Below are 24092 nucleotides of genomic sequence, written 5' to 3' on the forward strand. Positions count from 1 at the left end.
TTTTCAGACTAAGGGCAGTTTTGACAACAAGCACCCGCTCGTATAGCCGCAACGCCCTAGCTTGTTTTCAAAATGGGGAACATGTACACGCAAACTGGATCAGCAGTGGCTCATAGGAGTGGATGTTGAATTATCTGTAATTTTCCTTTGCGTTCAATTCCTTTGCGTATTTTGACCAATGAATATTAGAGTCTTTCTCTTAAGACACCAGGGAACTGTAAATATCTGTGGGAAAATGTTACCGTTAAAATGCATGCCTTAATGTTTTAACTTTTAAAATGTTTTAACCGATTGCACTCCACAAAATAGCCTTGAACCTTTTTCTAAATCTCATTGCCTGAAAGTTTTTTTTTTTCTGACAGCGACCAGCTTCATAATGTCAAGGTCTCTCACTCACAGACAAGACAAGGCAGGGGTTTCAATATCTTGCTCAAGGACACTTCAACAGGATGGATGTTTGCTGATGTGGCTTGCACCACTGTCCTTGTGTGGAAGGACAGCTTGTTTGAAATCCTCCCCTTTTCCCTCCTTGATCTGCACAGCTCTTCTCATAGAAATAGTCGTGAACAAAAGTAGTTTAGTTCAAATATTTATATGAAGAAAGATTAAACAGCAATGTAAATTTGGGTGTGGTAAATGCACCCTGACCACATTTTTTGTGGGTTTATTCTATTATGTTTTTGTTTACCTTCTAGGATTCTGGAAAAGGGTTGTCATATATTGGGATTTTTTTTTTCTCAAATAATGGAGGGGAGACGGGGGCTTGATGTCACACTTTTTACACGTTTATGTAATTCTTGGAATCAATTCACCATATACCATATAAACAAAATGTGTACCAGATGAAAGATCAAAGTCACACGAATATATTTTCTATTGGCGTCATTTTCATGTTCTGTGTCAGTGGCAGAGTTATAAGCAATCAAGTAGAGTGTGTGAACATGTGACATGTTGCCTCACTACGTGGGGTAAAATGTCACACTGGACTTTGCAACTTATAAAAAAGGACACATTTCTTACTGTTCTTTTTTACTTGAATGTGAAAATTGAAGTCACCCAAAGAAAATGTTTATCATTGAGCTTTAAAAATTCATTGAACTAACTTGAAGATAAAATATTATGCAATATGCACTGGATTACCGGAAAAGGCCTAGATAGACCAAACCGACGTCGCAGGTCCTGAAGCGTCAAGGCGTCTGAATGCGCCGTCTGATTGGTATAGTGACCACCGTCGTAGTGTCGTAACCCGTGAGGAAGCGTTGCGAGTCGTAACATTTGGTCACTCTGATTGGCTGTTAGCTAGCAAATCGGCGCTCGGAGCACCAACGGGAAGTGACAAGTGCGGATATACACTGAGCACGCCTTCGCTGCCTTTATCTTCTTACAAGTACAAGAGTGAGGGTTGACAATTTAAGTATTTCACAATACCATGTCAAGAACGTGAGGTTTTACTCCATGTGGGAGTTCATCGTGAGCAAAGAATATAGCTGAATGCATTGTTTACGTTTTTATAATCCTACCCCAGCAAATATCTTTCCGGTTGGATTTTTCTAACAATGAGAAATTGTGACTACCGCTGCCGATGGTATGGAAGGGTATTACATCTCCCGCATGCGCAGAAGGTACTTTAATGGTCAGCGTCGCTGTGTTTGTCGTTGCGGTGTATTTATCCGGCGTGACGTGCCGACAGCCGGACCGCCGCCGCAGGGGGCGGGGGGTGTCTGTCACTGTTGGCCAACGTCGGATTGGTCTATTTAGGCCTTAAAGGTGAAGTCAACGCAAAAAATCTTTTTCAAGAATATGTTCTATGCAAGTCGTTGTGAGCAGTTGTGATGTCATTTTCAGTCGACAGAAGACAAAATGGCCGCCCCCAGAGATGGCTAAAAACGAGTGCATTTTGCTGCTTATCTCATATTCCACAACGCAAAATTAATCAGAATGCCGTGTTTCAACTAGTGGGCCTGCTGGGAACATATTCTTGAAAAAAATATATTTGGGTTGACTTTAAGTCATTTTTAACTGCTGGAACATTGGCCATGGCTCTCAGCCTCAAATGCTTGTTATTTACCTATATAGGTAAGAATCGAAACACTTCGGAATCCACAGGTAGCAAGACAGTGGCTATGTTTACATCGACACATTTATTCGGATTAAATGCCTGATCGGTATAAAAATGCTTCATGTACACACCCCATTGAGAATATTCTGACCTGATCAAACCCATTCTGATCAAGATTTTATTCTGAACAAGAGGGTTGGTTTATGTCGATTTTTAATCCGATCGGCGCGCGTGAAAACACTTGTTCGGACATTTCAGAAAGAAACCGTCTTTACTGCGCATGTCTGTGATGTCAGTATACACGCTTCTGTTACTCCCCTCCCAGAAGCAGAGTGAGCAAAAGATATGGCCGGCGCAAGATTGAAGTGGTACATTTGCTGCTCCGTTAGAACAGAGCGATGTTTTGTTGTTTGACACGGACGTCGCTACGGCTTATTCTTCCACTACTTCCGGTATATTTGGTCAATCTACGCGTGTCAAAATAATTTGTTCCACTCAAAAATGTAATGCATGAACACACAAGTCCTAATTGGATCAATATTTTTACTGTCCATAAAAACAGTGCATCCGATCGTAATTTTAGTTCGAACTCTGATCGGATTAAAGGCATTTTGTCCATGTAAACGTAGCCAGTGAAACTCACCCTGTGGTGTCGTTACAGCCAAATAGCAAACACCCACGTGGACAGGCAAGATAGAAAGCAGGAGTTGGTCAGGTACAAGTCGTGGCCAGGGACAGAAGCCTGAAGTGGCCACTGGGAGGAAGAGTTCTGGGGAATCTTGCATCAAAGCGTGAACAAAAATCTGGCAATGAGAGCGTGCGCACAAGAGGCTTACATAGTGGCTTGTTGCTGCTCTGGAGCACCTGTGTGCCATAATGAGGTGGGAGTGGCCGACTGGCAAAGTGAAGCAGTGGTGCGGTGAGTGGAAAGACAACTGGGATAGCAAACAGGTGAAAGATGGAGCACAACTGTGACATGAGTACACTCATTCAGTTACAGGAGTTATTTGCTTTTTGTACGGATTAATTGAAACCACTTGTCACCCACCTCACATGGTGATCATGTACCTGCCTGCAAATCGTGAAAATCAGTGTATAATTCAGGGGTGCTCAAGTCCAGTCCTCGAGAGGCCCTATCACCAAGTTTGCAAAAGACTGCTAACGATCTTGATCATTTGAATCAGGTGTGTTGGAGGAGAGAGACATCTAAAACAGGCATTATAGACGCATTGTTTTTTGTTTTTTTTAAACTGGGGATAAACCTCCATTTAAGCATTTTCCAATAAAACCAATTGTCGAACTCCCCCCAAAAATGAAATAAAATAAATATTTAAAATATACAGTTCATATTTTATTAGAAATTCAACAACAACAACAAATCAGCGGGTGCCGAACTGCAAGTGCGAGGGTCCACTGTATTACTATTTTGAATTCTTTAGCGCTCCTGACAATGAAGAGTGATGCAATGATCTTGGTGTGAATGCAACATATCAATGCATTGTTTAGTGATTATTACAACAGAAAAATACACTAATTGCAATGTGGCAAGAAGCAAGTCAAAGCAAGTAGGGGAGATGGAGAGGTAGAGGGAAGGGCCGGGTGGCAAGAGGAGGAGGAGGAAGTAGGATGTAGCACACAAAGGCAGCAGAGCAGAAGCAGCAGTTGCTATAACAACAGCACCTTACTGGTTCCATCTCTGTCTCTGATCACCCTCTCATCGTCTGCTCCCTGCTGTCATTTGGCTCGCTCTTCCTTTCTACCCCTTTTCTCCTCTGCCCTCTCTCTTCCCTCTTCTTCAGGTTCTATTAACAGGTCCACTTGAAGGAAAAAGACCATCAGCCTGACTAATAAATCCTTTCTTCCTTGTGTATGTAAACACATACACTTTTGTCTCTGAGTCTTTGTCATTCTCTCTTGGGCGACAGGCAAAAGAGTCACCAGGTGATTATGTAAAAGAAACAGAGAGACCCAGGAGGGGCAACCAGCAGCACGCTGCTCCTTTTTCTCTCCTGTCGTTTGTGTTTTACACCCTCTTGTCATTTCATTCTTCTGCTCTTTTTTTTTTTTTTTTTTAACAACTGCTCCATCTAAGTATCTGCCTTGATGCAACTACCTCTAAAACTCTCTGCCTCGGTTCGTTTGCCTTTTCTTCACCTGTCTCTCATGTGTATGCTCATTTGTCCTCCGTGTCCTTTTTGGTACTATTGATTGTCAAATGAATAGAAATTAAAATGAAAATATTGTTAGCTCCGTTTGCTCTTCATAAGAGGTCTCTTACTGTAATTCACAGATGTAATTAGGCCTATAATGGTGGTTAAAGAAACAACCAGAGCTGGGCATTCCACCAATGTGACGGACCGGTCCGTCCATCCGGACACCCATTTTGTAGGCAATAAACGATAAGATGGGAAACTAAAAAAATTGCTGGACTAAGCATTGTCGGAAGCCCATTTTTTCTGTCTATGTAATTGTCTATCATCCATTTTCGCGGTGAGGCTTCAATGGCCGCGGCGAGGCTTCCATTTCCCGTTGGCCGCGGCCGAGGCTTTTGACAGCATCTGGGTCCTACAAGGAGACGCATTTTGTCCGGCCACAGTGAGGCTTTCTGTGAGTTTTTTTAGTTTCAAATATCGCTTTGGGGGTGCTAATGGAAGTTGGTCGAAGTTGGTAAACGGAAATGCAAATGGAAGCCAGTTTAAAATGCTAGGCGGACCGGCCTATAGGTGATTACTATTTGGTCGGACCAGACAAAAAGTCGGATAGACGGACGGTGGAAGGGTACCCACGCTGCAGACATCAGGCGAAAAACGGACCTGGAAATCTTAGTAAAATGCCCAACTCTGGAAACAACATGGTGGAACTTGGACGGACGGTTGAGCTGCAGTCACTGCAGCACTATCGTCCATTTTTTTAAAGTAATTTTTAAGTACTTTAAAGATTTCATATATTTGGTGTCATAAAAGTGCAAAAATATTAACATTAAGTGTTAATAATATATATTTAAAAAATCTGCCTCACACATTTGCCTTTTATAGATTGTTGTCACAAAGGTTTAAAAAAAAATAGTTTGTGCTTTGAAATTGAGTCATTTTAGTTCACCTAAGTCCTCTTCTCAAACTCATGTTCTCTTTACACCACTTGTTTGAGTTCCTTCTTTCTATCTTTTGGACTGTCACAAAAAAGACAAAGGCAAAGCAAAACACGCCCAGAGGCCATCATTGCTGAACTGAGCTCTTTTGAGGTACGCCCGGGGTCTCCCACTATACTGTTTGCTCAACGTCTCATGTGATGTCATAAATGATGACTAATTAAAAGTCTGTGCGACTTTACAGACATATTTCTATGAGAAATGTGCATCACATTCCCAATTATAAAGCCTCAGCGGCATTTAACGGTTACTCATTTAACATGCTCGCATTTTTTAACACTCATCTGTCACATTTGTGAAGGCAATAGCATGTGGATTGAAAACTTATACGCGGAGCTAAGTTTAGCTCTCTGAAATATTTTTTTGTAGGTGGGTGCATATGCAGAAACCCTGTGCGTGCTTGCTTGCATTTTTCTGTGTGGGTGGGTGCCGTCGCTCACACCAACTGAATAATTATGGGAGTTTTTAATAGGTGGGCTTTAAAATATCAAGTCTGTTATTATCAACATCAGTCACAGGCATTTAAGGAAATCTTGTAACACACCCCTCACACATACATACAGTAGGTTCACACACACTCAAACATCCATATTTGCTCGCAAAATCAAAGCCTGTTTGGTGGAGACTTAAATTATTTAAAGCCATTGAGTGAAGGATTTAACACACGCGCGTGCGCACACACACACACTAACAAAGGTCTATTCACTAGCAGATGTGTTTACCTGAGGTGTTCCTCTAATTGCGACACAGAGAGGAGATCAAGCCTCACATACTTTTTGGTTAGATTTATCAATTCCGATTGTGTATATGTAGGCCATGAAAAATAATTAGGCTGACTGTCAGTTGTGAAAGACCCACACAGCCCTCTTCACTGCCTCTTCAAGCACAAGTTCTCTCTTGATGAATAAGAAAGATCTGAATGTGAGCGTTAGCTACATAAATGACGCTCAATGCAGGTGTCTCCAAATATTAGCTATTGTGAAACTGAAATCACAAATTTTGACAACAGCACAGTGGATGAGCGGTTTGCACATCCCCGAGTTTGAGTCTCCTTTGAAACATGCCTGCGTGGTGTCCCTGTGTTTGCATGTTCTCCCCGTCATTGCGAGGGGCTTCTCTGCTTCGTCCCACACAAAAGACAAAAAGATGCTTCTTAGCTTAATTGAGGATGTTCCATTTTCCGTAGCTGTGAATGTGAGTGCGAATGTTTGTTTGGCAATACAGGTAGTTAGCTTTTCACGTTGATGATCATTTTTCCTTCTTTTTCAGCTCCAGGAGACGGTGAAAAGGAAACTGGACAGCGCAAGATCGCCCCTCAATGGAGACCAGAACGGCATATGTGAAGGAGGCAGCTACTCACCGACGAGCAAGCGATTACGGAAGGAGGCCTCTGGTGGTTTAGACTCACTAACAGGTCTTCCGAACAATAATAACAACAATCTTCCACCCATTTCTCCACTGCACCACCAAATAGACATTAAGCCCCTACTCGGCAGTCCCAACACTTCCACTGCAAACAGCACAAACAGCAATGGTAATCATGTAGGACGGCCAGCAGATGAGCTGGGCAAGAACGGTGGTAGTCACGTTTCGGACATGAAGATGAATGGCTCGCTGGACTTGGAGGACAGCTTCAGCCTCCTCAAAGACCTGAAACAGGAACCGCTGGATGATGGAGGTGGAATCGAGTCTTCGGACCCGCAGTCTCTGTCCAATCAGAACAAGCTATTCTCTGACATTAACCTCAATGATCAAGAGTGGCAGGAGCTGATCGATGAGTTGGCCAACACAGTTCCAGAGGACGATATGCACGACCTCTTCAATGAGGACTTTGAAGACAAAAAAGAGAGCGATTTTGGTAGGCCAGCAAACAACCAGACTCCAGGCCCGCAGGAAGCAGTTGGAAATTCGACAGCACCTGTAGGGGGCGCCGTGCCACCAACATCCCTTCCTCCCCCTGCTCAGCCTCTGCAGGGTGGTCCACAGGTGCCCATGGAATCACCACAGGTCAGTACCACAAAGTCAAAGTCACAAATCTCACTGGGAAAGTCTACCCATGCTCGTGTTTGCGCAATAGTAGTTCAGTTCAGGTCGGTGTCAACCAACCGTAAGATTTGAGATTAAACCTACTAAAGGCATAGCATAAAGAGCCTATAACTTGATTGGGTATGCAAACACATGTGGAAGCTGATCTACCAACTGACACAACCAGGTTTTTGTCTGCAAAATGTGCAAAATTGCGGCATAGTTAATTTTGTGTCTTGTGGGAGGTTTATATTCAAAGAGATGAATTTAGCACATTCAAATGTGATTTGTCAAGCCCGAGACAAATTGCGCAAGCTAATTTTGGGCCTTTAAATATTGTGTATGAAAGGCGGGTGTAAACCAGGCGCAAAGCGGTGCCAACATTGCACAGACAAAATGAGAGGCAGTGCGGAAAACTTTTCTGCTCATGTAAAAATGTTGGAATTACCAAAGAAATGATCCCGACATCGTCATTCAGCAGTGCATCATGTGAGCTTCTGAATGATCTCAGGGTGATTTGGAGCCAGTCACCAAAAGGTGTTATGACAGATTCACAAAGAGAAACCTTTCGTTTGGGTCACTTCAGAGGACTGTGACAATTGGTGGTCACCTGTCCCAGAGCAGTTTTTGGGCAGACTGTCACAAATTTTAAATGCAAAGTTACGCAGGATGAACACATACTGTACCTGTACATCCAATTGCCACACACTCACCCCGAGTTAAATCAAACAAAGCATGGCTTTTATGCATGTCTTTAAAATTATCAGCGTGATCAATTTAGTCTGTTTGTTTGCCTCTTCCACTAACACTTACAATTACATCACTTAGCCACGCTTCATTTTGTGCTTGTCTTGCTCTTCCAAATGTTCTATGGTGACCAAAGCCCTCTTTTAAATACAGGATACGAGCTGTTGGGATGTTTCGTGTGCAAAACCATCACCAAGAAATAGGGGTGGGTAAAAATATCGATTCATCAGTGCATTGCAATTCAATATCGATTCATCAACTTCCCCCCCACAATTCAATATCGATTCAGCAAAGCCTCTGAATCGCCAATCGAATTAAATGGAATCTAATGACCATGTTCACATGCAATGACCTTCGACATTGTCGTGGAAAACCTGCGTTTTAAGAAGATTGTACAGATACTTGAACTACGATACGCAATACCAACACAAAAAACATGTCAGAAGTCGCTGTCCCGAAGCTGCACACGGTCGTAGAAGTCGGCAGAGAGAAAGTGTCTCTTATATGTGACGGTTGGACTTCCAGAGTCAATGATCACTTTTTCATTTCATTGAGAATAAAGAAATCTTAAGCACAGCAGGACATTCCGCCTATGTGACGAACCGGTCCGCCTATCCTCCTATGATGGACGTCCATTTTGTAGGTGATAAACGATAGACGGGAAACTTTAAAAAAAAAAAAAGTCGGACTAAGCATAGTCGGAAGCCCTTTTTTTTCATCTGTGTAATCGTCCATCATAAGTTATTAAGTTATTTATTAGAAGTTATTCATCTTTTACTTAGACTTGAACTTTATTTTTGGAAACTATGCAAATAAATTTATGAGTGTACGTGAGTATACGCTGATGGGCGAACCTGTGTAGACAGACAAAAGCAGAGCAATTTGGTAACAGTTCAGAATAGCAGCAGGTACAGTTTGTGTTTAATCTGCCTGACATAGACACATCATGTCTGTTACTGCAGATGAGAACACACTAGGGCTTCTCGATTATGAAAAAAGTATTAATCACGATTATTTTGGTAATAATTGAAATCACGATTATTCAAATGATTATTTATTTTTTGCTACAAAACAAGAACAGGTTTAAACGTAAAAAATATTAAGATAAAATTCTTTGAAACGCTATACTAATTTAAGTTTGTTTTGGACCCAACAACATTTATTAAAGTAAATATTTTTGAAAAAAATAAAGTGCAAATGTATAAATTAAAGTGTGGTTTCCTTGTATAAACAAACGAGTTAACTTGCTATGCACTTATAAATTGCCAATGTAGTAAACTGCTTGGAGTAAAATGACAATTTTGACAGAATAACAGACATGCTATTCATCTATACATTTAGACCTTTGTCCGAAGCCTTTTTTGTTTTGTTTTTAAAGTAATATTTACACATAATCAAAGTTATAGTAATTTGCTTCCGATAAATTATAAATTTAATATGCTGATTGGGTCAAACTAATTGAAATGTTGACTGTTACATACTAGTACGTAATCTATACAATACTTCTAAATCACAGTAGGCCTTATATAAACTGTAGTACAATATAATGACCAATAATATGTTTGCAAATTGCATTTGAAGCAATTTGAAACAAAAATGAACACAAACATTTGACTTCATATTATAGACTACACAAGAAATTTAGTCACAGTAATAATGTTTAGCATGGTTTCTATTTTTGTGCTAATAAAAGTAGTGTATATTTGCATCCCATATGTTATTTAAAATATATCCCTCGTGCCGATTGCGAAATGGAGTCTGTGCCCTAAACATTTGGAAGCCTCCGGGCATTAGATCCTGTTATCTTTTTGTATCCCTCCGATGTTGATGGGTGGGGGTTTCTGCGTACAGTGATTCAACGACTGAGATTTGCGTTGCGGACGACGCCAAATCTAACTCGGTGTTTTCTTGTTTCGGTGTATCATAACATCATCGTAAACCAAACGATGGTTGAATAGATTCGTTGTGTTGCCGGTGTATGCAGAGACAACGTGCACTTCATGTCTTTGCTCGCCGCCTTCCACGGCAAACCCGAAATGTAACCAAACAAGCGATTTCGACTTGCCTTGCTTGTTTACAAGTCATTCCTGTGGCGGGTCTTGTGCCATTTTTAGGTCTGTTACTCTGTTAAAACGTTGAGTAGGAGCGTGTGCAGCGTGACTTGTGGGGTGCGGGCTGGCTGGCTGGCTGGCTCACTAGCTAGCTAGCTAGCTAGCTTGGAGAGGGCGGCGCGGCGGAGCAACTCATGTGCGCATGCCTCAAAACAACTCAAAATTAGTATTAATAATCATTTTTTACCAGAACCAAGCTTGTCAAACACGGCATGGCTTTAACTTGCAAATGCAAATGTCTTGCACCCTCCTTTGCATCATCTTATTTTAAGTGTTGGAATGAGCCAACTCTTCATGTAGTTTAACAAAGTTAAGCCACTCTTGCGATTGGCGCTAGGTGCACCTGTGCTACATGCGCATGTGCGCACTTCCTCCTTGGTCTCAGCAAGTCCTTCTTCGGCTGAGTGGACTAGGCACCGAAATTGGGAACCGTAAATTTAAAATGTGAATGATTCCGGGACAATTGGAATGTTAGTCCCGGTTGCAATAGATTTCCGAAACTCAATGCCCAACATTATCTGACCGACACAATTGCTTCATGCATCACCGGCCAAACAAGCTGGTGAGTTATGATCAACACCTGCAAAAATGAATTTTAACCCACAGTCCACATGTGTGTGGCATTGTCTAGTTGAAATAACCAGGGACATCCCTAAAAAAGATGTTGCTCGGATGCAGCAAATCTTACTCCAAAACTTTTATGTAACTTTCAGCATTAAGGGTGCCTTCACAGATGTGCAAGTTACCTATGCCTCAGGCATTAAAACACCCACATACCATCCCAAATCAAGGCTCAAAATAAGCGGTTTCATATTACGGTTTCGAGGTCAAAATTTGTATTTTGCGTGTCATTAACACACGGAATCGCAAAACTGAGAATCAAATGCGGACCTTCAAAAGTAGTGATGTGCATGCATTGGGAGCTGTTCTCATCGTTGATTTGAAAGAGCCCGAACATGATTGTCAATTACTAATTGTCAATTAGTCACTGACTGCATGGAGCCCAAGTGGCGGCAGTAAGAGGCACAGAGGAGAAACCAAGCTTGTAAGGACTAGTGAAGAAAAAAGGGACAACAGGAGAAAACAACTGTTGGTTCATTGTATTGGCATATTTTTGTTTAATACAACCCTTCTTTCAGTTCCTTGGAATCAACCTGCAAAAATAAATAAATAAATGGCTCCACAAAATTGAAAGTTGCTTCTCAAATGAAGTCACTGATTCGCAAAACTGCTCTGAAAAGAAAGGGGAAAAAACTGCAAGGCTTGCAAATGATGGCTTTTGAGCATTACGCTGGTAACAATCCAGATGGTCCGTTCCCTCTTTGACTCATTGGACACGACATCCATGATTTCCAAAAACATTTGAAACAGGACAATTTGAAATGAGGACTCGTCAGACCACATCACGTTTCCACTTTACATCATTCTATCTTTGATGAGATTGGGCCCAGGGAAGCGTTTCTAAATGTTGTTGATATACAGTACGACTTGAGTATAGTAAAGGGTTTGTTGCATAGTTAAGTTTTAGTAACTTGCATTTTTGTATGTACCAACTAACTGACAATGGTTTTCTGAATTGGTCCTGAGCCCACGTGACAATATCCTTTGCCCAATGATCCCGGTTTATAATGCAGTGCCACCTGAGGGATCGAAAGTCATGGCCATTCCATGTTGGTTTTCAGCCTTGCCGCTTACATGTAGACATTTCTCCATATTCTCTGAATCATGTAATGATATTATGGCCTGCAGATGATGAAATTCCTAAATTCTTTCCAACTATGCATTGAGAAATGTTCTGAAACAGTTGAACTATTTGTTTTCACGGTTGTTCACTCAGGCTCAGGCCCTGAACTCTGACAAACATAGCACAGTGGTTAGGGTTGGGCATTGTTTGAATTTGGACGAGTCCGGTTCCGATTCCAGTTCTTTGATTCGATTCTGGTTCCTAATGATTCTCAATTCCGATTCTTAACAACAACAAAAAGGAGAGGAACATGAACTTGTCCTTTAATTTCATGAACTTTTTACTGTTTGTGAACTTTACAATGAAATACTCAAAGGGCTTTTTTTAACCAGTATATTTATTTTTATGCAATTTTTTGCATTGTGTAGTATTATTTTTCACAAGAGCTTTATTATTGCCATACTATATTACTAGTATTGCCATACCGTAGTTTCAGAGGTGCTGATGGGCATTTTTCCTTTTTAAAAAGAACAAACAAAAAGGGTATTTTTTGGGGGGGTTGGACGGCTGGAACGGATCAGTGGCATTTCCAGTTATTTCAATGTCGAAAGATGATTACAGACGAGAGATTTTGAGTTACAAGCGTGGTCACGGAACAAATTAAATTCATATCTCAAGGCACGACTGTATAGATATAGTGTTTTGGAAAAAGGGGCTCTTAAATCGGTACCCTCGCTAAAGAGTCCCAAAATGAGTATGGAATGGAATGTCCACCCGCCCTCCCATTACCTACTATAACTTTTAATTAACTATAGCAATTATTACAGACAGCAATATAAATTTGCACGTGTTTTACGGTATGATTGTAGAGAGACAATGAATACATCGATTTTTTTTTATCTTAGACTGACATTGGGAACTACCATTTTGAATTTAAATCAACATACTCTCATACTCTGTTGATTACATCAACATGGCATCTCTGTTATTTTTTTCTTTGTGGACTCTCCTCAGGTCCGACCATCATCTTCAGGCCCACAGTTTGCGACCACTGCCAATGGAACACCTCCTCAGCAACCTTTGCAGCAGTCCCCCGCCGTTGCGATGGCATCAGGGTCACCGTTACACAACTGCGTGGCTCGCTCTCCTCAGACCCCAACCCAGGCTCAGACGGTTTCACGGCCTGGCAATGGATACATGATGAACCCGGGCCCAGGGGTTGGTCAGGGAGGCACTGGACAAACAGGATCCGGCGTCGCTACAGGTCAGCCTGTAGGACCCGTAACACCTGAACTTTCCCATGCAGAGCAACTAAAAGCAATGGCTGCTCAGCAACGTGCTAAACTGTTGCAGCAGAAGCAACAGCAGCAACAAGCAGCAAACTGGTCGCCAGCAGGCCCTCCAACTAGTCCTTATAATGCCGGTCCCTTTAACCAAGATAAACCCAACAGCCCCATGATGTATCCACCGCAAGCCTTTAACGCACCGCAGGCCCCTCTAGTGGCTGGAATGGCCCCCAACAATGGGCCCAAAGGTCCTATGAACAACTACCTCCCTCACAATCACATGAGCTTGATGGGCCAGCAACAGCAGAACAGTCTCAGCCAGAACTCCCTGACCAAACAACAGCAGCAACAGCAGCAGCAGCAGCAGCAGCAAACGGCAGCCATTTTGTCGTATAACAACACCAAACCACTGAGTCACTTCAGCGGCAGCGGGGTTGATCACAGGATGACCCCGCCCATGGGAGGGAGCAGCCAGGTCAAGAACCCCATGATGCCTCCTTACATGGCAGGTGGAGGACAAGGCGCCGGGCCTGGGCAAACCCAAGGGCCAATTCCGGGTCAAACAGCCCATCTGAGTGAGGAGCAGAAGAGAATGCTGCTGATGAAGCAGAAAGTGTTGAACCAGAACATCCCCTACAGCAACATGCAGCCTCATGGACAGGTAAGTTAATTGTGTAATACTCTCCACCATCATTAGTGCTAGAGAGGAGTTGACATTGAATTAGTGCAGGAGTCTTGTCAGCACTACGGCCACGTAGTGGTCCACTAGGAACGTTTCCTTCTTTCATTTGACCTTGGAACGAGAACAAGTAAGCCTTTAGTTGCTTGTAGGTCTTAGCCATGTGTCCATGTGCAGAATGATGGCTGTCAACCAAAGGTTTATACAAACAACTGTTTCTTGACAAATACAGATGATCCTCTGGAGGTAAAGGTCATTTAAGCGGCCAGAGTTCCGATTGCTTTAAAGTCTTTCGGTGGCGAAGCCAGTGAAGGTAAAATGGCGGTAGTTACCTCAGCAACAAGCCAGGGCTGGGGAGTGGGAAAATGGCCTGTCGAGAGCGTATTGATGCCTTTGCAACACGACCACCACCGATGGCGCCCTTGCCTCCGCCCCACCCCACCCCCCTAGACACACAAACGCATGCACGCAGACACACACACACACACACCACAAACACCAAGCCAAACAGCTCCTTAGCTCATATCCCCAATCTGTCACAGCTGACTGATGGCTGAGATTGGACCACTAAGCCAAGCTTGCCGATGTCATTACCACAAGCCCACCTCAGGCAGTTGGATTCCAGAGTCTGGTGACCAACATGACCATATTCAGAATGCTTCAGTGGTTCAGCCAGATGTCAGGTGTCTTGAATAATCCATTGGGGAAGAAATACTAAGGAACTGTGGGGAGACCTACCTTCTTGATAAACACCAACACCAGATAGAAGGCCAAGTGGTTCTTTTCATGGTGTGTTTAATGCAAAATATGTCATTGCTATTCATTGCATTGTGAGTAACATGCGAGCGTTCATGCTTGTTTAGAAGCTCTTTGTATTCCTTTCTTACACAAACCCTTCTTCTGTTTTGTGTTCATGATATGACTTTAGTCAGTCACCCCTCTGCTGATCTCTGAGTCTCCTCCTCCTCCTCCTCCTCTTCCTTGTCACCCACCCCACCCCACCCCAACCCACCCCCTTTACTCTCCTGCCAGAGACACTCAGCACCAATAAAGGAGCAGATTTATTAATATGGGGCCTTTGTGGCTGTTGCCTAGAGGGTTGTGTGTTTGCCCGCGTGCGTAGGTTCTCATATGTGTTTGTGTGTGTTTGGATGGGTGGCGGGGCGGGGTTTGAGAGATTTATTTGAGTGAGCAGAGGAGAACTGCAGACTGGAAAAGCACGGGAAGAGAGAAATGTGCAGAGAAGCAAGCACGGGAAGCAAGAGATTTATTGCTGTATGAATATAGTGAATATGAAAAAGGAGCAACCAGCTCCAACGAGAAAAATAAGTGACCAATGCTAAGTGGAGCTTCATGAATACAAAATATTTCTATATTCTTCTTGCATTTTATGGGATTGTATTGACTGCATGTGGACGATATCAGCTTGCATTCTTTTGGTTTTTACAAAATGTGGGCAAAATATCCCAGGCACTTCCTACTGCGTGTAATTGGTATATTAAGGTCTCAGAGTCCCTCAGAATTCAATTGCAATTGATCAAATTGCTTTGTTACATTCATACTATTCTGGATCTGTCTGCAGGTGCCTGTGCAGTCAGCGCAGCTTGGTATCATCGCTGGTAGACATAACATTTTTGATGATGATTTAACCATTTAATATGACACTTCATCAGTGCAACAGGCACATACATCTGCTGGGCAGAAGTTACAGCTTTTGCTGAAACGAGCCACCAGGGGGGGATTGAGATCTGTTGACTATCCATCCTGTTCCTGTCTAAATTGCCAAGAGGAAATAACTGCTGGTGGTATAAAAGAGGTTTGGTAAAAGTCATTTTCATATCGCAGTTTATGGTCAACCCACATGCAACAAGCAACAAAGTATTGCTCAATTCCCTTTTGACTCCAGCATTACTTATTGTGTTCGCTGGTGAAAAATACTAACCCATTTGGACACTGGCGAGTGACTGCTAAGTAGGGCTGGACGATTATGATGATTTTGATACAGATTTAAATCATGAATATTAAAACAATTATTCATTGATTTCATTTATTTAACTACTAAAACTCAACTACTCAAATCTATCATTATGGCCTCATGCCTTTCATCCCTGAACACTCTTTTTTTTGTCAAGTACAAAATGATCTTGTGATATGACATCATGTGAAATTCAAGCCTCTTGCGTTTTCATTCTGCTGCATCCACACCTTTGATGCCTTGCACCTTTGCACACATTGAAGCCTTGAATAAGCATTACCCATATCTCTTTATCATATTTATTTTATCTTGTCTTATTTTTACAAGTCTTGGGACTTACTGGGCTAAGATGAGATCTCAGGGATTGTATTTCTTGCCATGTCATTTGGAAATGTGCGTTGGTATGACAAAAAAAAAAGTCCTGTTTCTGAGCGTCTTGGGGCAGTGTGTTTGGAGGGCACACTTGAATGGAAACAGAAGAAAGTTGCGATTGAACTCTGAATATAACTCGTTTTTCACAGATTGGGAAGAATTTGTGCCTTTGACTAGCATTATCTTACTTGTGTGTGTGTCTGTTTCCACAGCGTTTTGTGTGAATATTAGTTATTTGGAGGACTATCATTCCCAAAGTCGATGCTAGTTTCTCATTAGCATTTGAATGAGATCCTCTTTTGACTTTAGCATTAGCGCTAGCAATATTTAAAAGACAAAGCAATGTTTGTATTTAAATATACATTGTGTGTAATTATTTTTGTTGTGTGTTTAGTTTTACAGTGAACTCTAGGTAGGGTGTCATTAAACATGCTCAGGCATGGCAGAATCACATACGCTACACGCCTGCTACGCAAATAACATGGTGCATTCAGGGTACTTTCACAGCGTTAGGAACTTTGTAAATGCTCCGCGTCATTCTGCACATTAGTCGTGTTCCTTCAATTACAACATTTTAAAGATTGAGAGTAGCCGAATCGAAATCACATATTTTATTTTGATTAATCGTCCAGCCCTATTTCTAAGTGTCTCTCTTTGACTGTATAAGACTGTCAACAAGGTATGTATGAGGTGGGATTAGAAATAACTTTGTATGTGATATCTTTTTAGGTGTGGGTTTTGCATACTTTTTTCCCGCTTGGTTAAAATGACACAAGCTGTCTTACTTTTGTTGTGTTTTCCAATTTGTGTGTGTGCCTGTGTGTGAATACGTGTGTTCATGTGTCTCACGTGAGACTCAAACATCACTGTCACTTTTTGGGCTAATTCTGTTAGCAGCTGCTCAGGAAAACATCAGCTGTGCTCCTCAAAAGCGTATTAGTCAAGCTTTAATTGTTGCTCCTCACATAATGCCGTGACGCTAATTTATGGTGGTTGCTGAGGTTACCCTTGCCACGATGGTAGATGTCGCAGTGAAGAAAAGTCACGGGCATGTTTGTGGTAGATCTTGGCATGGTTATCTGTGATTGATGGATGATGAGGTATTTTCAGTGTGTTCGTACTGTCCATACATGTGTGCGTATAGTTCAGACAAAATGGTTGGGTGTACACTAAGAGTGTAACGGTACACGTGGGTGTATTAATACGTTTCGGTATGTTCGGTTCGGTCCACTTATTAGTATGAGTTTACGCACGGGCGCTATTGACTGTTGCACGCGGAAGAGGAGGGCAACGGCACTAAAGAGGAGCCAGGACGCCAGAAGCCGTGATAAATCATAAATGCATGGATAAATGGCATTAAAATGGCATACGCAAACAAGCCATAGCTCGAAGGTCCCCCGTACACTGTGGTCTCCTGTTTGGGATTCTAGCTTTCCTGTTAAAATCGCCGATAGGGAAAGGTACGTGTACAAGTCCCAAAGTTGTGTGCCGACATTGCTACATGAGATTGGCGGCTATGTTGCAGGTAACACATCTAACATAATAACGAATATCCGACTTTGAATGTTTCTTAGATGAGGAAGCAAGCAGTATTTTTAGCCAAAAACAAAATACAACAGCTCTTTTCTTCGTTCTCCGCTGCTTCTCTCGCTAGCTGTACGATGCATTCATGAACCTCGGAAACATCACAACTCAGGAAAACACAAATCCCACCACAACACAGATAACCCAAATCGTTACAATATACTGTTGAACATTAAAGATTTCAAAGCCTAAAAAGTATAAATAATTTCATAAAGACTTTAAAGTTACTGTATTTCATTGTAAAAAGAGTTTTGATACAGTTAGCAATAATTGTAACTGTAATTGTATGTATTTTTTTTCATCACAAAAAGTGTATGTACTGTAATGACAACTTGTCTTTAACTTGAATACAGTACTTAGATGTGTCATAGGCTGTTGCTGCTGAGTGTTTAAAGACTTCAGTGTCTTAATAATTCACAAAATTAAGAGATCTTTATTGTTAGGTTGTTTTTTATTCTGGTGTAATTTCTTAGAATGTCACCCGAATGGTTCGCTTTTATTTATTTATTTTTTAAATGTACCATTTACTTGTCATCTTTTCAAAATAAACATATTTTAAAAAAAATATCCGTTTTTTTTGTACCGAAAATATACCGAACCAAAGTTTACAAGAAACCGAACCGAAATGTGATTTAGCGTACCGTTACACCCCTAGTGTACACTATAGTGTACTGTATATGTTTAGTGTACAGGTATGTGCAGTATTTTAGTATAAGTGCTTTGAGCTGATCTCTGGCGCTATCTGAGTCATGATTAGTGCATGATGCAGGATGGACTGAAAGTTGTCAGGCACTAAAAAGGCCTTCCAGAACTGTTGAGATAAACTGAAGCGGGTTTGATCATTTGTATGTTTTAATAAATCAATGCAAGTTCTCATGCATGTAGGAAATGACAGTGTCACACACTGACTACAGTACATGAAGGAGCTTGCGCCGGTGCTAATAACCCTGTGAGTCACGACACCAGCCCCCACGCACACACTATCAACAATAAACAGGCTGTGAAAACGCCCACATGCATGCACGCACTGCTGAAGTCCTTCCTGCTGCGTACTCTCTCCACCCTTCTTGCTTTCCTCAGGTAATTCCACTCTGATCATTGTCTCACGGGAAAAAAAAATCCTTTGGATTTACTTAACTTGAACATGCACATCATTAAAATGTGGTAAACCTATGTCATTTTCCTGTGTTTTCCTCAAAAATAAACAAATAGTATGTAATAGTTCAACACATTTTAATCAGGTGAAATCAAGTAGCGCATTTTCCGGACTATAAACCACACTTTTATATAAGCCGCACCTATCTATGTTGCAGAAATTTGATATTTACTGCATTTACAAAATGATTTTGAACTGTAAATGCACATGTATGTACCTGAACACATTATTTTCTAACAGTGCCTTTTAACACGGCAGCAACTTTGCTGATTAAAAACGGAATAGAACCAAGAGAAAATAAACAGTACTTATCTTTATTTCACTGCCCGCTGCCACTCCAATTTGTCGGTTAACTTCCGCATACCACCTAATTCATAACCTAGTGCATATGGCCCTCGCCTGTTGGACTGCTCCACTTGCAGTCACATCCTGTTAATGGCAATTATATTGAATTGTATTGTAATTCTAGACCACCCCTAGCGGTGGAAGAAAAATCCACAGAATAGCCGCACCTTTATATAAACTGCATGGTTCAAAATCTAGGGGGAAAAAGTAGCGGCTTATGGTCCGGAAAATAGGGTACTTTGTTTTCAGTACCCTTCTTTGGCTGCTTTCAGACTGCAAGCATATCGGATTTCAATCAGATTCCTCCTCATCTCCGATTTTTAAGGCTGACTGTTCACACTGTTTTTAGCAAGTATCCAAATGGGATCAGAGGCCCTGTTCAGACTTGGCCATATTATTGATCCATCTGACTGGTTGCTTTAGCAAAAACATGGGAACAGAGGCATCGTCCAGCATGTGTACTGTTTGACGTCACCGCTCCACAATTCAACGTCCATCCCCCCCACCCCACAACACCCTCCCATTGACGATTATGTCGTTTCGTGATGGCTGGTGATCACAGCACTCCCAATCCCTGGCCGTTGAAGAATATTCCCGGGCTGAATTTTGCGAAACCATCCCCCGAATGCGGTTTCAATCCATCTTGCAAAAATCGGTTTTCATGTGCTTTTTGACTGTTCACAGACTACAAAAGAGCCATGCAGTTTCTATCTGGATGGGCTAAAAATTTGATTTTGGCTGGCAGTCTGAACAAGGCCTTTTACATCTCATTCTCCATCGAGTTGTGCTGAAAAAGCCTGATGTGTACAAGCTCTCAAGAATAGCATCTGAAACACACATGCACCGCCACCGTTTCCAACAGGGGGACTAAAATGCTAAGACCGAGCCAATTCATGGGTTGATATGATTTTATCATGATTTTATCTTATCAACGTTGTCCTGTGAAAAACACGGATATCTCCAATTTTGGAAACTTTTTACATTTTTACATTAATGCGATGTGTGTAACGCGGAAACACCATTCATGTAAAAATATGACAAATTTTAAAAATGGAGATAAGTGTTTTTCACAGGTCAGCGACGATATATAAATTTTCATTAAGAAAATATTGGACGAGTCGGAATAATAATGTGAATCAATGACGATATATAAATTTTCATTAAGAAAATATTGGACGAGTCAGAATAATAACGTGAATCAATGTCTAAAAAGCAGTTGCCTTCATCTCTCACCCTGACAGTGAACAAAAAATCTGAAATTCATTTCTACAACACTAAAGAGTTGAGAAAATTATTTACACTGCAATGTTATTAGACATAGAAAGTTTAGTGAGTTGATACCAGATTTCGAAAAAATAGTTTGGACCAATTACTTTTCTATGGAACGTGTTGGTGGGAACCATCTTAGGTAAGAGTACACACCTGAAACCAAATGAATGTATTGTCTCCTACTGCCACAGCTTTTATGAATTCAGATTCTTCATAGAATTGCCATGTTATAAATTACACCGACAGTAAATGATTAAATTTCAACTTTACAATTTAAGGTCAATTTTAACCGTCTCGCAGGCACAATATCAAGATTATTATTACTTTGTTTTTCCTTTTCCATACCACACATTTACCTGTCCACATTTTGCAAGACATAATTCATTTTGCTCAGTCTAAACTAGCCCATTGCTCAATGAAAAAGGGATATGCCAGTCACCCCCACGAGGCTGTTTGATTACCAATCTCTGGACTGATGTGGTTGTGACCCTGGATGGAGAATTTCTGACATGTCAGGAATGTGGTAGGTCCTTCTTGACTTGACCGTGATTTTGCACAGTTGAAACAGAGATAAGACTGAAATTCCTCATATGTGAGCCTTTTTCCTTCAAAGTGTCCATACAAAGTTGGAGCCGAATTGTTACAAAGGGAGTTGTGTCTAAACAGTATTTGGGCCTGCTAAAAGAACAACACTTGCTTTACTGTTAGTTGTTGTTGTTGTTGTTGTTGTTGTTTTCTTTAGCATTAGTATTCCGAGTCCCGAGAATTTAGAAATGTCTTTTTCTTGATTTGTCTTTACTGTCAGCAAAGGTTTGAAAGCCTGTAACTGATGACATCTTCAGGACTTAAGTGGAACAGCAATGCCCCAAATGTACAATTTTAGCAATCCAGTCGTGTTTTGCAGTCACTCCATAGCAGGAATAGTAGTTTTGGCTTTCTGTTGTAGTCGATTCATTTGCTTTCTAACTGCTTTCCTGTCCTGTGCAAGCAGTCAAGTGAGCCGTGCGTGCGGCTGAAAGACTTAGTTGAGATCAAAAAGCGGGAAACTGATGGAGAGCTGTTTGATGCGGTGCTAACTTGTAAATTCAAGTCAATACAGATGTGCATCTGTCCCAGATTTGTGTCATGCAACACATTTTAAATACTTTAAACCTTCGTTACCTACAATTTGTGTACATGCACACATTTATGTATTGCATGTTTTGCTTTATACTTGCTGTGATACAACCACCTTGTCGCTCAAGGAAATTGAGCAGAATTTTTTTAACTGCTGTTTTTGCGTCTGTTGTTATTTTTTTAATTAGACGTGGAGATAGTTGTATTGGATAGTGTTGACGTTTCAATTCAATGGTCTGCGATAAAAGGAAGGAGTAAGAGAGGGTGAAAAAGACAAACTCACTTCCCAAGAGGTGAGAGAGGGAGAGAGATAGCTTGCACTCCCTCACGTTCACAGATCGTCTGCTGACTCGGTCACACACACACACACACACACACACACGCCCACACACGCCAGCTCACCCATGCACACACACATACATTGAATGCTGCTCACTTTCTAACTCCTCCCCTCTTTCAGGCACACGTGTCAGGGCTTGAGCTGAGCTGCTCTCAGATCCTGTTGAGAGGCTCTGAAGATGGAGGGGGTGCAAGTTGTGGAGGGGTGTACTTGTGGAAAGGGGAGGGGTATGTACGGGGCGGAGGGGGGGAGGCTGTGTTCTAGCATGTATTTGCTCTCCCTCACTCTTCTGAGATGCTTCCTGTGAAGAGAAACACACCACAAACGGCTTTCTCCGTGCTTTTGCTGTCTCCTTTTTCTTGATATCTCCTCTCTCATCATTCTCCCTCCATTTTTCAGTCCTCGCCTCCTTAAACACTCTGCCTCTCCCATGCTTAGAGGAAGCTGTTGGTACTGAGCTACATCACTAAGAATCAATTGCATGTGTGTGTGCGTGTGTGTGTATGTGTGCAAGTGTTGTTGCTTTCTACATGTTTTATAAATGTATGAGATCATGAGACTGAATGCATATCTGAACCAACGGGTTAATTTTTGAGATTAGAGGCTGGTTGGTTGTGTCATCGGAGGTGTAAAGGGTATGGGCATCGTTTTTGTGCATATCGCTGTATAAGCATCCATGATAGCTACAGTATGCTATCGTATGGCTGTCTATTTGAGTAACACCTACCCCACAACACTCAACCCCACCACCAAAGCTGTTTTTAACACAGACCATCTCCACCCATTCGACATGCCCTTGGGGAGTGAATGCGAGGTTGGAGAGGAAAATATCATGTGTACAAACAATATTTTTTTACAGAGGAGTGTCACTAAGTTGGTTTGGTATTCATTTCACTATGTGTCTCAAGCGCCTTTAGACTGAAGATAATGTACAGCATAATAGTGAGCTGCAGGACAATGTGCGTCATGAATCAGTGTCTTGTCTTGTAGGTGTGTGTGTATTAAAAGATAGATAGATGGATAGATGGATCGATGGATCTTTTTTTTTTCTTATGCTGTGACTGTGAGCCAAAGAGAGGTAGGAAGGGAGATGCAGTCAGAAGGCTGCATACTAAACAGGCTGCTGTCCCCCTGCCAGCACCTCATACACACACACTCTGAAAAATATTCATGTTTGGTTGCTCGTGTACATACTCACAAATAGCCCGCACACACAAACATCATGCAGACACTTCCCTCACGCCAGCTCAAACTTTGGCTGCCTTCCTCGGCTGCCGGTTGCTGTGGCAACCATTGCCCAAGGCACCGTACAGCCCAAATCAATGGCAGCTCCAAGATGAGGGTAGACAGGGGTTGCGTATGTGTGTGTGCACACACGCGACAGCTTGTCTCTCTTTAAATGCTCCAGTCTTTGAGCACTTTGGTGCCACTATCACTAATACTATCAGTGTTTTACAAATTGGATTTTAGTTGCGAATTAACCAAACCAAGAGATATTGATAGCAAATTCCACATTGCAGAAGAAGAAATGTGGGAGGTCAGACATTTTATTTTTATGTAATCCTGTGCCATGTCGCTAATCAGTAGTCACCTTGTTTGTGTTGATGGCTCCAAATGTGGGCGCCACACACGCACAAAGACATACATGAGAGACAACACAGATGTGACCCTGCCCTTGTCCCTTAAATTCACCCCACCCTTCCCATCTGCTCATTCAGATGCTAACAAACACACACATACACACGACTGGTGAGTCTAGCACATAATGTGCGCTCGCATAAGAGCAAACAGTAAAATCATACTGTTTACCCACCTGTGTCTCGGTGTCACAGTCTATGCATTCCCGTGGCGGCCCTCCCTCTCAACACCCACGACCTACAATGCGATGCTCATGGGAATGGAGTATCATATAAGATCTGCAAGTGTTTCCGGAAGAGAGGATAGATGGACAAAATTGACCTCAAATAGATTTCAAACAGCTAATCCACTCTTAAAGGACCCTAATCCAGCATTCTTGTACCTGTTACTGACAAAATGAATTAAGGATGAATAAAAATGAATAAAGGAAAAACGGACAAAATTCAATAAAAGAGCATGACTATATTTACATGCAGTCAATAACCCTTTTAAACCTGAATATTGGCAGTATTTGTGCCATGTAAACCTGCGCAAAAACCTGCCTATGCAATTATTTAG

General features: G+C 41.8%; 1 protein-coding gene across 3 annotated transcripts in view; it reads left to right on the forward strand.

The window, feature by feature from the left end:
- Positions 1-24092, forward strand: part of maml3 (mastermind-like transcriptional coactivator 3) — a 145462-nt gene that overhangs the window by 68754 nt on the left and 52616 nt on the right. Inside the window, exons 1-3 of one of the 3 annotated variants that reach the window (XM_086032262.1) lie at positions 667-3010; positions 6477-7214; positions 12789-13721. In XM_086032262.1, coding sequence (XP_085888388.1) covers positions 2936-3010; positions 6477-7214; positions 12789-13721 — 1746 coding nt within the window. In that variant the 5' untranslated portion in view covers positions 667-2935. Of the gene's footprint in view, positions 1-666; positions 3011-5639; positions 6402-6476; positions 7215-12788; positions 13722-24092 lie in introns of those variants that run through there. The other 2 variants (XM_086032261.1, XM_086032260.1) reach the window with 2 other exon arrangements.

This window comes from Filicampus tigris, chromosome 6 (assembly GCF_054856515.1).
Source record: "Filicampus tigris isolate MCC_2025a chromosome 6, RoL_Ftig_1.0, whole genome shotgun sequence".
NCBI classification, from domain to species: domain Eukaryota; kingdom Metazoa; phylum Chordata; class Actinopteri; order Syngnathiformes; family Syngnathidae; genus Filicampus; species Filicampus tigris.